At 38.8% G+C, this 14,566-nt stretch overlaps 1 protein-coding gene across 1 annotated transcript; it reads right to left on the reverse strand.

Annotated features, from left to right (window-relative positions):
• Window positions 1-243: 243 nt before the first annotated feature.
• plekhm2 (pleckstrin homology domain containing, family M (with RUN domain) member 2) lies at window positions 244-14,322 on the reverse strand (the record flags this gene model as incomplete). The annotated part of the gene is made up of 20 exons (XM_079239253.1): window positions 14,184-14,322; window positions 12,442-12,548; window positions 11,883-11,992; window positions 11,701-11,800; window positions 11,472-11,559; window positions 11,189-11,363; window positions 10,406-10,465; window positions 8,593-8,869; window positions 7,747-8,514; window positions 7,601-7,670; window positions 6,958-7,048; window positions 6,523-6,587; window positions 6,217-6,305; window positions 5,977-6,109; window positions 4,299-4,489; window positions 2,520-2,585; window positions 2,248-2,407; window positions 1,087-1,266; window positions 538-654; window positions 244-381 (listed from the first exon to the last, which is right to left on the reverse strand). The coding sequence occupies exons 1-20, from the start codon at window positions 14,241-14,243 to the stop codon at window positions 244-246; spliced, it is 3,045 nt and encodes a 1,014-aa protein (XP_079095379.1). The 5' UTR covers window positions 14,244-14,322.
• Between the last annotated feature and the right edge of the window lie 244 nt (window positions 14,323-14,566).

Genomic DNA, 14,566 nt, shown 5'->3' on the forward strand with positions numbered 1-14,566 from the left:
ACAGTGTCTAATTTTTCACATGCATCGCAAATTCAACATGTTTTTTTCCCATTTAAAAAATAAAACAAAAAAAAAAATTTCTGATTTTGAAGTTAATGTCAAGCCTCGCTTCACAACTGATTGGTTAATCAACTTACTGAAAAGTACAAAGTGTTACACCTCAAACTGTGTTGTACTGTTTTGATGGCATTATATTCTCAGGGCATCCACGCATATAACTGTACAGGTATATGTGTGTGTCCGTCAGCACCAGGGTTCACGCTGGGCTCTACCTCGAGCCAGACTGTCCGCTCTCTGCCAAGCGCTCTTCATCAGCTCGAGGGCCTCACTGCAGCGCTTCTGCACCAACGGATCAGACACTTCTCTGTGGGGAAGGTCAACCTGTGTATAGGGATGATATGCCAGAGAATTTAAAAACACAGTGCAAATAAACCTTCTACTGTATGTTGTTATTCTGGGACAAAATAAATATTGAAATTCAGAACTCCGTTTCTTTCTTCAAGCTGATAAAAGTCACACTCCACTTCATCTTCTGACCTGAAAGATGGCTTTCCATGCTTTATGTAACGCCTGCAGAAGTCGATCTTTCTCTTCACATCCGCTGAAGTACAAGACCCAAGGAGGGAGGAACTGGGCTCGATCTGCTGCAAACTCCTACCAAAGAAAAAAAAAACAAAAAACATGTTATCAAAGCAGAGAAAAGTCCACTGTGAAGCTTTAGATTGAGGTAAAACAACAGAAATCATTGTGTTGTATGGTGCAAGTACCAAAGATGCTTGGATACTCATGCTAAATGATACTGTTACCCAGGCAAGTCTACAGTCTGTCTGCTATAAACTTCATCTTTGCTGTGTTGTATGCAGGTGAAGGCCACAAAAGTAGTCTCAACTTAAATTTATCAATCAGGAGATCTTACATCTGTTAACTATTCTTTTCCTCTTGCTACCACTCTTTATCACATCCTGAAGCACAAACATCCTGGTAGCAGCTTAGTTAACACATTATCAGTTTTCCTGATTAAAAAGACACACCTATCAGCTCCCAGCGATTTACCTCAGGAGCTTGTCATTCAACAATCAAACTTACAATAACACAGTACTCCTTGTCGGGTTCCAGGCTGACTGTAGTTACATCACAGACATCAGCACTGCCCAGTGACCGGAAAAAACTTGTCTGACAGTCTTGATGGCAAGTTAGCAGCTTCTTGTCTGTCACCACGAGGCAACATGGGATACATGGTGTGGGGGCCACTCCAGCAGGGATGACCTGGAGGGAAAGAGATCATTGTTTCTTTATACTTTGCATAAATTAGCACAGGTCACACCAAGCCATAGTGTCACAATGATATTCAACTAACATGGAGGGTATAAAAACACCCTTTGCTGCTATTTCAGAGCATGCCAGTGGACTTTTGTGAACAATGTTCTGATAATTTCCCATTGAAAGCTTTGAGAAAAGTCTTCACCTTTATGTTAGTGAGAAATTCTAAATGAGAACATCAGCAAGTACTTATTGGCACATTTTTTCACATCATGTTATATATAATAGGTCAATCTGCTTTAATCTTAGATGAACAGAATATGATACCTGTCATGATTCTCAGTTTTACAAAACAATCTACATTGGCATGATCAGTCTTCTCTGAACACGTTCCGCTCTGTATGCTCTGCATGTGACACAGACACTGAGTCGTCCTGCAGGTTTATTCGCTAACAGCAGCTAGTTTTCTTTCTGTCTTTCTAATTCAACTTGTTCATTTCTGGGACAATAAATCTGTGGTTGGCTTGTAAGTGTATATGTGTGTGTGTGTGTATGCACATGTGTAAATATAGGCGGGTGCGTATGTGTGTATATGTGCTTATTCAAGTATATATGCATATATATGTATGTATATTTTTCTTCTCTCTTTATCGCTCTCTCTTTGTCTCTCTACGAGGTGTTTTCTTTGTTTTTTTTGGTTCTGTCTATGTCCATTTTCTATCCTCTCTGGTCTGGTCCAGCAGTACAAACTCTATAAAAGGAACAATTCTGCAAAATAAATAGAAAAATAAAATAAAAATAAAAGATATCAAGGTGATCATTATATCTATAAAGCTCCCCTTGGCAAAGTAAATTTGCTCAGCAGAACACAGCATCCAGACTATTATTCTGCTTGCCTAAATGCTGGACAAGACACACACAGAAGAAAAAAAAAAATCAATTTATAGTTCTTTTAATGAGTATACATTTAGTTAAGTCTCCTCTTACCCCTTTGGAGACAGACTGGCAGAGGAGCTGCATCCAATCAGCCATGTCCTGCTCATTGCTGGCGCTGAGGACCAGCGGGGGGCGATCTGTCAGGATGACTTGGAAAGCGTGTGGACGTTCTGTGCTATTTGAGCGACGGCAGCCCCCACAGTGCTCTCCTCTGTTTCAAACCGAGGAGCCACAAAAAAGTTGAAAAAAAATCACATTGAACATCAATTTGTTTGTATGTTTTTCAGGTCTTTAGAACAAGTCAAGTACCAGCTGAAGCTTACCCCATTGTGACAGACAGCAGAGGTGTCACATCTGTTCTTTCTGCATACAGGTACAAAATCCCATTGCTGCATGAAAGGATAACAGACATTTATTTAAATACTTTTAACAAGCATTAAAAATAGTAGTTTTTACTTGCTACAGATTGTATATTACATGTATGTTATTTTCAGTAACAATTGTTATAATTTTCTTCCTTTTTCTATGCAAATAACAAAAATCACATTTTAATAAAATCTATTCAGAAATCAATGTTTCTAAGAGGACATACACATAAGAAATATGAGAGATTTAGAAGATAAACTAACAAGAGTTGCTGCAAGGAGAGGTACAGTCTCAGATATATAAAAAGCCCATGACAGAACTCTACAAACTAAGCTACAATGGGAAAGCTAGATTGGTATATCTACTACAAGTACACACTGGGATGCTGTCCTTAAAAACAGCACTAAAATGCATCAGACATAAAATTATGCAAGAAAAACTAATACACAGAAAAAATATTCCATCATGCATGTAAAATAAAATAGACCATAACGTCTCTAAATGGGTTTGGTGTGGGGCAGAGGGTATGTTGATGCGACACTGTTCTCTCGTAAAACCGTTCTGGTCAGATGTTATAAAAACTGGATCATGTATTTGTAAAACAGGTGTTAAACATGTCCCCCATGGCTTGTATTCTGGGTGGGAAAACTAACACTGTACAATCAAAAACTTTGCACATCATTAACTCATTGGCAGCCAAAGGCATCATTTGCGCTGTTTATGGAAAGCTGATTTAGTCAGGCAGATCAAAATACCTCCAAAATGTGTCCCCGGAGTGCAGCTAAGATGTCGTGAATGCGCTTCGAGAGCGCATCCTGAAGATGCCCGATACATTAACCCGGCAAAATTGGCCCCTTACATTCTGCAGTTACGAAAGATGAGTCAAAAGGCTCCAAAACGCACTGGGCTCTGCTCCAACAAAGCTTGGCAGCTAATGAGTTAATACGCTTTCTTACAGCCGAGGGTATGAATTTAATGAACTAGAAACAACACAAACCGAACTGTTTTAGCATGGAAAACAGTTTTGTTTTTGATGGAACAAATTGCTCTGACTCTCCAAGATTATGTCATTCCTGATACATCTGATGCTCCCTGGGACTTAATTAGATCTTGTCTTGAGAAAGCTTGAACAAATTGAGTTATTATTACTATTATTATCATCATTGTTATTCATTTTTAAATTTCCTGCAGTAACATTTTACACCAACCTTCCAACCCCCCTTATTACTTTTGGCTTTGTTATGCTTTTGTTTTAGTTTTCCTGTAACTGTGTATTCTGTTTTGTTTTGTGAGTGCTTTGTACTGTTGTGATCCATATATTGGTGATTATCATAAAATGTTAATCAAAAAAAGAATTAAAATTTTCAGCATATCTAATAATACTAGATGGTGAAAGAACTGAAGAGCTACAGAAAAACTCAGTTCCTACATGTTCAAGTAACAATTCTGATTGTGGGGAGGGGGGAAGAGTATTTGGTTTCATGGTAGATATGATTTACACTACCAGTCAAAACTTTGGATGCACTTTCCCATTAGACTTAATAAAAAATGTGTCCAAACTTTTGAATGTTTTTTTTTACGATATTATAAAAGGATGTATGCTTTTCAGTGTGCTTGTGAATGAAAAAGACCTTTAACCTTACGGGTTAACAGTGTGGGTGGGTGCATGACAAGTACCAAAAGGAATAGACTGCTGCCAGCTGAGAGTACAACCAACGTGTACGACCTGCCCATACCTGAGAACAAGGTAGCAGCTCTTCCATTGCTCTTTTCCGAGGTATGTAATTCCAGATCTGTACTGCAGGGTACCTTCTTTTGTGCTGGAGGGGGCTCCAGAGGTTGGCGTGCCACCATGGGGAGATAAAGTCATGTCCATAGGATCCTCCCAGTGAACTAGTGAGTAGAGTTGAATAGACACTTCCGACACCTGGAGAAATGGGGAAGTAATAAGTATATAACTGCTTTGAGAGTCAAGTGAAGAGCAGAGATCCTAAGATGTCAAGGCTGCTGAGCCTTTCCAAGTAAACATGAATGCAAACAGACACCATCAGCTGACGCGACCAACTCCTCAGTGGAGGAAAAACTGAAACCAATGTCTTATAAAACCCTGCTCTTCCTTCCTTTGACTCATGCTCATTTCCACTCATGTTCTATGCTTGCTATATTACAATTTGAAGATTTGAATATCAGTTTATATTATTTTTTGTGTATTTATCATTATGGATACAGTCCAAAGAGATTACAGTGCTACAGATAAAAAAAAAAAAAAAAAAAATTGTTGCTAAATTTTCACTTTATATAAAAAGGTACGTGGATGGCAGGCATATTCTTAACACATTAAAATAAAGAGCCCCGACTAAGCTGATCTCATAATGAGTCAGGAGTGACCAAAGTCAGACCTCGAGGGCTGCTGTCCGGCAGCTTTTCGATGCATCCCTGTTCCAACATACCTGGGTTCAGTTACATGGATTCAGCAGCTAAAGAAGTTGTACAACGAGTGACTAGTTTGAGTCAGGTGTGTTGGAATCTTTTTAATAAAAACTAACATTTAAAACGTTTTCTTTGTAAAGATCAAACCTATGTCAAAAATCTTGAATAGATTTTTATTGGACAAAGACAAAACATTTCATTACATCATCAATTTGGGATGCTGTGATAAATCTGTAATTAATCGTGTTGACTACATTTATGTGTACTGATATTTATAAAACTATCCAATTAAAATCTACCTAATCATACATTCCAGCTGACATGTTTACATGGACGCTACATAAAGTGATGACTTAGGCGTTGATGATGTAACAATTTATTAAAATTGTAATATGCACGTGTTTACTAATTCAGAAGTTTTTTTTTTGTTTTATCTTTTGACCGTTGAGACACTCAGTGACCCTTAACTTTTTCATTTTCCAACAAAGATATTGTTTTCAAGTTAGTTTTTGCTGTCATCATTTTTCAATTCTAAAACTAACTGCGTCACCACACCTCGTGTGGTTTAAGCATGTGCAGAAACAACATCCATCACAAAAATGATCAGAATGATTTTATACACATTTTTTCTGCGGATTAAAATTGTTTAATGATTTCACCCACCCCTCTCAGTTGGACTGGAGGCCGATAAGCTGAGGTGTTTAAACATCATGCGACTTTGCGTGTGGAGGCTGTGGTGCTTCAGCAACACAACATTAGTTCATGTATGAATGGCTCACCTCAAATTTCTTAAAGGCTGAAACATGCAATAACGTCTATAAAAAGCCAGTGCCCCCCCCCCCTCCTGTCATCTATGTTTTGTCTTTTTGTGTATTCAGAGGAAGTTAGCAAAGGACTTTGAAAAAATTGCATTAACAGTAAAAGTACTGTAATTACTGTAATTTATTAAAGTGTTAAATTGCTAAAGTTTTATCATTACTTTACCTCACATTGAGACTCCTGGGCAACAAACTTGGTGAGAGCAAGCTTTTCCATTGTTGCATCTGTCAAGATAGAAGGATAGGGAGGCTCGCGACAACCTTGAACCATGGCTGACTTGAGGACAGACAGGAACCAACTAATAATAGATGAAAACATGAATCCGAGATCAGAGAAAAGACTGATGGAAAAAACTACAAGATGAGAATGTTGAGAAACATGAGACACATGTGAAGTTAAACTTACAAAGTTAGTGAAGCATCGGCTGTATCCAGCAGGAATTTCCTTCGTCTGTTGGTGCAAACCAAGGTCACTGTTTGTTCATCAAGGCCAACCTAATGGAAACCAATAAACTTTACTGAGGACAGAGATGACACTGCACCCCATTACTTAAACTATCACATCACAAGGAACAAAGCACAGGTAATACATATCATGTAATTAATTAAATGAAACCCTTCTACATATTTACCTGTAAAGTAAAACAAAAACAAGTTGGCAAATGCATTTAAGACAAAACAGACCAAAACTACATCAGTGCAGAAAACTTACAGAGAGATAGTCCAGCTCATTGTAAGAAACAGCATCTTCTACTGTGTAGGGCTTTTCTGCAGCACCTATGCAGGCGTAGAAAAACAGAGCAAAGACAAAATTCAGTCATCTCAATTCTACATTTGTAGATTGTCTGAGCAGACTTCATGACTAATGCAGGAAACTTGTGATGAGAGAAACTCATGTACAGAAATCGTTCTCATATAGAAACTTTTACTACAATAGGTTGTCTCCATCTGGTTTTCATAATTAGCAAAAACCTGAATTCATTACATTCAAGACAATAATAAAAAGATATAACTTTGTTCTCCACTTTGTAAAACTACTTTATGACAGTACCAATACCTTTATGTCCCAACTCAGTTTGGTAATTACTAATTAGAGAATTACTGTTACACTTTTTATTAGCATACATGCTGGTTTTTAGGCGCTTACCCTTTCTTAGCAAATAGATGTAACAGTCAGTCAGCAGCAGATAAAGGGGCTGCAGATCCCCCTCCATATGTCCTGTGCTCATCCTTACCATCTGGAAACACAAAGATAAATTGAGTGAAATCTATGAAACCTTCATATTTATTTCATCCTATGAAATCTGTACTTGTTTTGGCTTTTAGCAACAACAGAAGAAACAGAAAGTGGACTCTAAAAAGATCTACTTTATGGAGATATAATCTAGAAGTTGCGCCTCATTCTTCATTCAATATATTCGTGTTAAACAATAATGTAAATCAACATTGTGACATGTAAGAATTTGTAATATTTTGTTTGAAATTTGAGGAGAAAACTTGTGAATTGTTAGAATTCTACAGCTTGAGAAAAATCTGTAAAAAGAATAAAAGGCAAATGACAAAATGAGCTTTGCAATACTTCCACTGAGTAACTGTCTCTAAACCACTTCTCTGATGTGGAAACAAGTTTGACAATCCAAAAACTGCTGTTCCTCCTTGTCAAAGACATCTTTACTACTTCATTTCTCTCAGTCTTATCTGACTGTTTGATTGTATACTTGTTTTGTAAAATCAAAACATACTTTAGCAAAAACACATTTTCAGACTGGAATGAAAATTGTTGACTTCACCTTAAAGAGCTGCTCCTCATTCTCTCGGAATACATGAATCATCAGAAGAAGCAAGTGATTGTTGTCCACCCTGGAAGATGGACAGTGAAGGACATCAGATCCACCCTAAACAGTAAAAGAATGATCGTTTTGTTTTAGTTCCTTACCTAAACTCTGCAGGATGAGAGCTTTCAGAGAGACTAAACGTCCCCTCGTCTTGTTTTGCTGCCTCAGCAGTAAATGTCATTTTGTGCATTTCTCCTTCTTGAATGTTCTCTTCCGTCATGTTGGTTTTTTGTTCTGCTGACGCTTTTGCCTCGCCCACATCTTCAAGGCCACTTGAAAGAGTCTGTGATTGGCTATGCTCTGTAGAGTCATTGTGGCCACCACTCGTGTCAACAAAGTCTGGACTGATGGTGGTAAAGCAGCAGAAGTCTGCAGACACAGATGAGGTCTGCAAGAGGCTGGAACCTTCGGCCAGAGTGTCGCCGGATGCATCTCCTGGAGCTGGATCAGGTGGCTTGCCCTCAGAATCCTCTCGAAAGGGCTGCTGTGTGGGAGGCTCTGAAGTCTGATCGTAGCTTTCTGTGTTTTTCTTTTCATCCTCCTCTGGGTGTTCCCAAGTCCCATTAAGCCGATCCATGACATCCCTGAGGGGTTGGCCAACACTGTCCATAGAAGTGTCTACCATTTCTGGGAGTCTCAGGAGGCCTTCAATGCCTTCCTCCCCAACCTCTGATCCAACCTTGCTTCTTGGATCTTGTTCATTGTCCAGCTGCACAACAGAGTAGCTTATTGAATCTCCATCCTCTGAGGTGAGCGTGCTGTAGTCCGCCTCCATATGCTCTGATGAGACAGAGTTATGGATGCTGCTGCTGGAATCAGTGGATCCCTTCCCTCGTCGTTTCTTGGCTGGTTTCCTTCGTTTAGCCATCCTGGAATTACACAGCGATCAGATGTGCTTCTAGGCAAACAGAGAGTGATCATCATGCCTGAAGCGGAAGATACTGCACCTGATAACCTCAAGTTCATTGTTGTACATCTCCGTCTCCTCTGCAGTGGTGATGGAATTGTGGCGGCTGGCGACATGGACGGGTGTGACATCTGCTGAGGTATTTGTGTCAGAGTCCTCGTTGAAGGGGTTGTGTCTTGATGTGGGGCTGTGTGGAGAAAGGTGTGGTGCTACCCTCGCCTTCACTGTGCTGGAAAGCACGACTGTGTCACTGATGACCGTCTGAGGATCAGATCCACTGGATCGTGGGCAGCTGGCCTGATCAGTCAAATCACCTTCTGCCATTAAAAGAGAAACAAAAAACTCCAAGTTAATACAAAGCGGTGCTTGAATTTATTTATACAAAGTCAAGGAAGTACACAGAATTTTTTGGAGGGCTGACTGACAAATATCTGCAGTTTTAGCAGCAATTCAGAAGGACTTGTTTCTATTCAATATATATATTACTAATCAACATTACAGTTTTTACCAGCCAAACAAGCTCTAAAAAAATACTGTGTATTCCTTCATTCGTACAGCACAGTCAGTGTTAGGAGCTGCAGTGTTCTTCAAAGTTCTTTGGCAGGTTTAAAGAGGTACAAAAAACAAGTAAAGACAACAAGTAGGTAAACAGGCAGCAGCTCTTCGCAGACACACTGGCCTAGGTCAAGCCTTACTTTTGGTGGTATGTACAGTAGTCTCACATGATAAGTATTCAAAAGTAACACTTTACTGCTGTGATTCTGTATGTATAGATGTTTTTCTGACAGTTATGTCTTCATTAAATAACAGAAATGAAGTTGAATATTTTCCCTAAAGATAATTATCACTGTTAAGACCATGAAATCATTTTTAAACTATGAAAAAACAGGGATGGACTGTAAATATCATATGTGCAAAGAAGATTCATGTTCACACTATCATGAAATCCGATTAAAAAAAAAAAAAATCAGCAGTTTATTATTGTGGACAAATACAGAATTGCTGATTGTTACACTACAGCTAGGCTGAACCAAGGCCGGTGCAATGCATCACATAGGAAGGTAAGACTACACAACACTGCTGCACAGACAGATACACAGTACAATGGAGACAAGACTTGACAAGGTGAGTACCGACTGCTTCAGGCATTTATACTGCTGTGGTAAACAATAAAGCATAGTAAGCATTCAGATCATTCCCCAGATGAGTAACACATGCAAAACATGACAGACAACCCACCCAATAATGAATTTCCAGATTAAGCACACTTACCAGTTGACTTCATGTGTAAGATGGCATATTGTATATTTTTATGTTTTTTTTTTTTTTTTTTTCACTTTGTAAAATTATAATTAGAATCAACATCTGAGCATATATGAACATATCTATGTGTGGAATATTTAAAAAAAAAAACAAAACAAACTATGTTCAATCAACCCTCATCTTTCATTGTTTATTTTTCAAGAATGCTGTTGCTGCTCTAATGTTCAACCCAATTACTGAAACAAGCTAATGGATTCATTCTCAATTTATACATCATATATTAAATCTATATTAATAAAAATGTAAGAGATGAACTGTGTTTACTAAAAATCAGTCATGAATAACAAAAACTTCAATCAACACCCAAAGCATCAAAATGAATTCATTTCCAAACTTCAAGACCCCCTTTTCCCTCCCATCTTTACTTTCATATCTTCAAATACAGCATTTTGCATCAGTTAGCCATTTTGCGGTCTAGAGTACCAAGCATGCATGAAGCATAAACTGGAGTGGTCATGCTAGACATGAGGGAGGGAAGAAGACAACATGGCATGGAAAGGCAGGGAGGGGAGGGTTGACCAATGTCCCACCTTCCCAGTCTGCACTTGGCAATGACTGCAACACGGGGAAGATGTCACCAAAATCATAATCTAAAAAAAGGAGGGATAACATTCAACATTAGAGAGGTGGAGTGAAGAAAGGAGAGAGGAGATTGAGTCAATGGCACAGAAACAGTAAAACAACATGATATATGGAATATGAAATAAAAATCAATGAGGGAAAATAGAGAAACTGAAACTAAAATAGGGGAACTGGCTCAGTACTTTGTGGGGGGGGGGGGCAGTGATGTGGAAAACACTGAGTGCTGCAATTACCCCAATGACAGCACTCTGCAATCAACTGTCTCTGCACGATGAGGCATCCATCCATTTGATGAAATGCACTTTGATATGTGAGTCATACGGCTTTGCAAGGATCAGTCCCACTACTTCACCATGCCATTAGCATCATCAGTGTAAAAATGTGTACCAAACCATATGAATCTATATTTGCATTCCAAAAAGGTTCTGATAAACGCAAAAAATAAAAGACTACCATTCCCTGAATATTCAATTAGCAGCAGAACAACAATACAGCCATTTAAAAAACAGTCCATTAAAGTGACACTTGATATTTGAAGGAGCTACTTCAATGGTATAAAAAAAAACCCACACTGACTGGTCAATAATGAGCGAGAATTAAACACCAGTAATAGTCCAGTTAATTGTAAAACCAGTTAGTCTGTGTATCAAATTCTTTTTTGATAAAAATGAAGATTGGAACAAATGTGGCTTTATAGATTGCATGATTAGTAAAGAACCAGTGCACCTTACCTTCACTGGAGGGAGCAATGGCACTGTCATCCCACTCCAGGTTGGTGGAGGTGAGGGAGGTGAAGGAGTGCAGGGACAAGCTGTCTGAACTTGGAAGCCTTTCTTCAAAGTCCAGCAAGTTCTGTGGTTTGTAGTACTCAGGCATGTATGGGGCCACATCTAGATAGGGCACATCCTGAGCCAATAGGACCCAAAATAAGATATTACAGAGATGCTGCCAACATTTTGGGTGATGAATTTCTATAGGTGTTAAAAAATTTTTAAAAAAAGGGTAAATACAGACCAGTTCCAGATCAAAGCGAATGAACTCTAGGCCAGACACCAGTGTGAGAAACAGTGTGAGGTGGTCATGACTGCAGACCAGTGCGTTCCTACCAGTGAGATCAGATGCATGACATCAGTTCACTTTGTGGCAGTGGCACAGGTTTTCAAACAGGTTTTCAAAATTTTCTAAGGTATATTTCAGAAAATATCACTTGGATCCCAAGCATACTGATACAAAATGGACTCACTTGAAATAATACTTCTGCAACAACCCTTGGTTCTCCTGGAAGAGACGCAGATAGCTCTCTAAAGAACTCTCACTTAATGCCAGGTATAACCATGCACGACCTGCAAAGAAAAGAGCAGAGTTCATTTTCTTGCATATAAACCAACAAATTAAGTGTTTGACCAAATAAGAAAAATGTCTCACTTCGACCAAGGTTAGTTGCTATGTGCTGAAGCTCATCTATCTGCCGAACAGCCTCTCTTCTGGTGAAATGAAGGACCAGAACCCAGTAGCCTGATGAGATGTCCTGCAGCCTAAAGTATAGAATAGAAATCACCTGGATGAGGATTAAACCAGGAAAGATGATGGCGCGATGGCATGAGAACAAAATGTACACGATAAACAACAATATTGTCTTGTTAGGTACAACTGTACTCAATCTGAAAAGATAGTTTTAATCTGCATCATCTGCAGCAAACCTCCTGACAAAGCAGTGAAAACTTTATAAATCTTCCTGACAGCATACATCTACACAGCCTTTCTCTGATCCCTAACTCACCAAATGTACTTAGTTTCCATATTAAAGCAGGACAGTAATGAACTTCTTAATGGGTACTAATTTCTTACATATGCATTCACACATACAAAAAATATTAGTTAGTTTCATTCTTCTTTTTGCGCATACCATATGAGCTTCTTCACTTGCTTAAACCAAAACCTCACACCGCTTGCCTGCTTTAGTGTAATTCAACAAAACTCTTACCCATATAGCAGAGCATGGTCAAGGTGTTCACAGAGACGCTGAAGGACCCGGTCATGGTTTCGGATAGCTGGAGTTTCATCCTCACAAGCTGCAAAGTAACTCTGCAACTGCAAAGACAAGACTTTTTAGATGTTTTGCAGTTCTTTCAGGGAAACTTTCAGCAATGCATTATCACATGGCCTGTTTGTAATTATCCAAATGCTTTAGCTACACACATCAGCATTTCCTATTTCAATTAGATGGTAGTGACAATGAGGTTAAAATCCTGTCTTTGAACCTTTAAAGTCTTTGTGGATGCAAACTTCTCTACAACTAAAATCAACAAGACAGAGAAGCAGGACAATGATCTAAGTAAAGAAAATGCAATAAAACGAATATAGCATTCAAGGCCAATTTAAGGAATTTTCTTAATCAACAATGGAGTCAATGACCTGCCTGAAATCCTACACGGGATGCATTTTTCAATTCAAAACAAAAGTTAAGGTAAAATCCAGAAAGCAAGCAGTAAATGAAAATTGCTGCAGAGCAGACCTGTCAAAATATCAGACACAAAACACTGAATAGTGTCTGAGAGTGACACTCAAGGAAGGCATTGCATATGCAAGTATCTGTGGTCTTCACAAACTGGTACTGTGTGTGCTAAAAGTGGTACAATTTATACATTATGTGTGATGCTGATAAAAAAAAAAAAAGTGCCTTATCTGTTGTAGTTCAAATTCAAATTATTATACATACTGCTTCATTTCAAAGTCAGTGTTGGTACAGAAAGATAAACTTGAAAGTATCTAAAATAATTTTACATTTCTATTGACAAACAAACACTGCTTAGGCAACTCCACTAAGAGACCCAGATGAAGAAAATTAGTGTTTTGTTTCCTCAAGTGAACTTCAGAGACCATTTAAACTTAACCATATATAGTAATGACAATCTGAAGCATTAAGAAAACAGATGTAGGCTGAGATTGTGGTCCACAGAGACATATTTTACATCCTGTGATCATTTCCACATGAGCAAGTGATGTTTGCCTGAGGTAAGTCTTGTGCATTTTGAGGTTCAAGGCACAATGTTTTTATAAACACTTTAACTGTCCCCATGTTGTCATTACAACAAAAAAGTTGAGTAACAAGTCAATAGGACATGTCTTTAAAAAATGTTGAGACAAACAAATGGCTTAATATGTCTTGCAAAACAAAAACTAATGCAAGGTGGGTTAAAAAAAAAAAAAAAAAAAAACTTGTAAAGAGAAGAGACAGAAGGCTAACTGCACCAACATTATCAATTTGATAGTCATGACATTGCAAAGGTAGATACATAGAAATATAATATATAACTATCCAAATAAGTGGGGGAAATGTCTTCTGGCCAATTCTTTTGTGGTGTGATTGCAGGTGTGCTTACAACACATGCCGCAGTGTGCTAACACTGAGGCTTAGTTTCATTGTTGTTTGCCAGCAGCACATAATAAAAACACAAGCTAAAATGAGCAGCTTAAAGCTACAGCTGTGAAACTGAGGTCAACTGAGACCATGTAACGATCCACAGGCAAGTCCATCTCCTTTATCAATGCAGGCAAGGCCCTTGCATGACTGAGAGCTGGTTATGTCCTCCCGACTTGAAAGTTGCCCTCTTTCGCACACAGAAGATGACCTAATGTTAGCTAAACTGACTCAAACATGTGAAAAATGTCTAGCTAAACTGTTTGACATGGTTAAGGTGTTTTGCCCAACCCGGTAGATCTTACCTTCTTTACGGACAGGGAGATGTTTTCTAATATGCGATCCTTTACTTTCAGTTGATCCATCACTGGTCTGTGGACAGCTTACAGCAGGCGGTCAGCTGACTTTCCCAAGGCAATGCTTGCGTTTTGCTAAAGCTAACTCCGCCCGCTTAGACACCAAGCAGACCTTCCTCTACAGCTGGCTTACAAACTAATGCTACAAGCTTTAGGTGCCAGTTGTGACTAAATCGCCAGTTCATAACCATTACGTTTCTGCATAGCAGGGTGCACGTCTCTTCACTCCAAGCTCCCACTAACGTAATGTTTTGCGTTAGCTTGACCATATATACTTTCCGACTAGACGCAAGTCGAAGCTGCTCAGCATGTTTTTGTGCCCCCAAAAGACA

This window comes from Telmatherina bonti (genome assembly GCF_933228915.1).
Source record: "Telmatherina bonti genome assembly, chromosome: 4".
NCBI lineage: Eukaryota > Metazoa > Chordata > Actinopteri > Atheriniformes > Telmatherinidae > Telmatherina > Telmatherina bonti.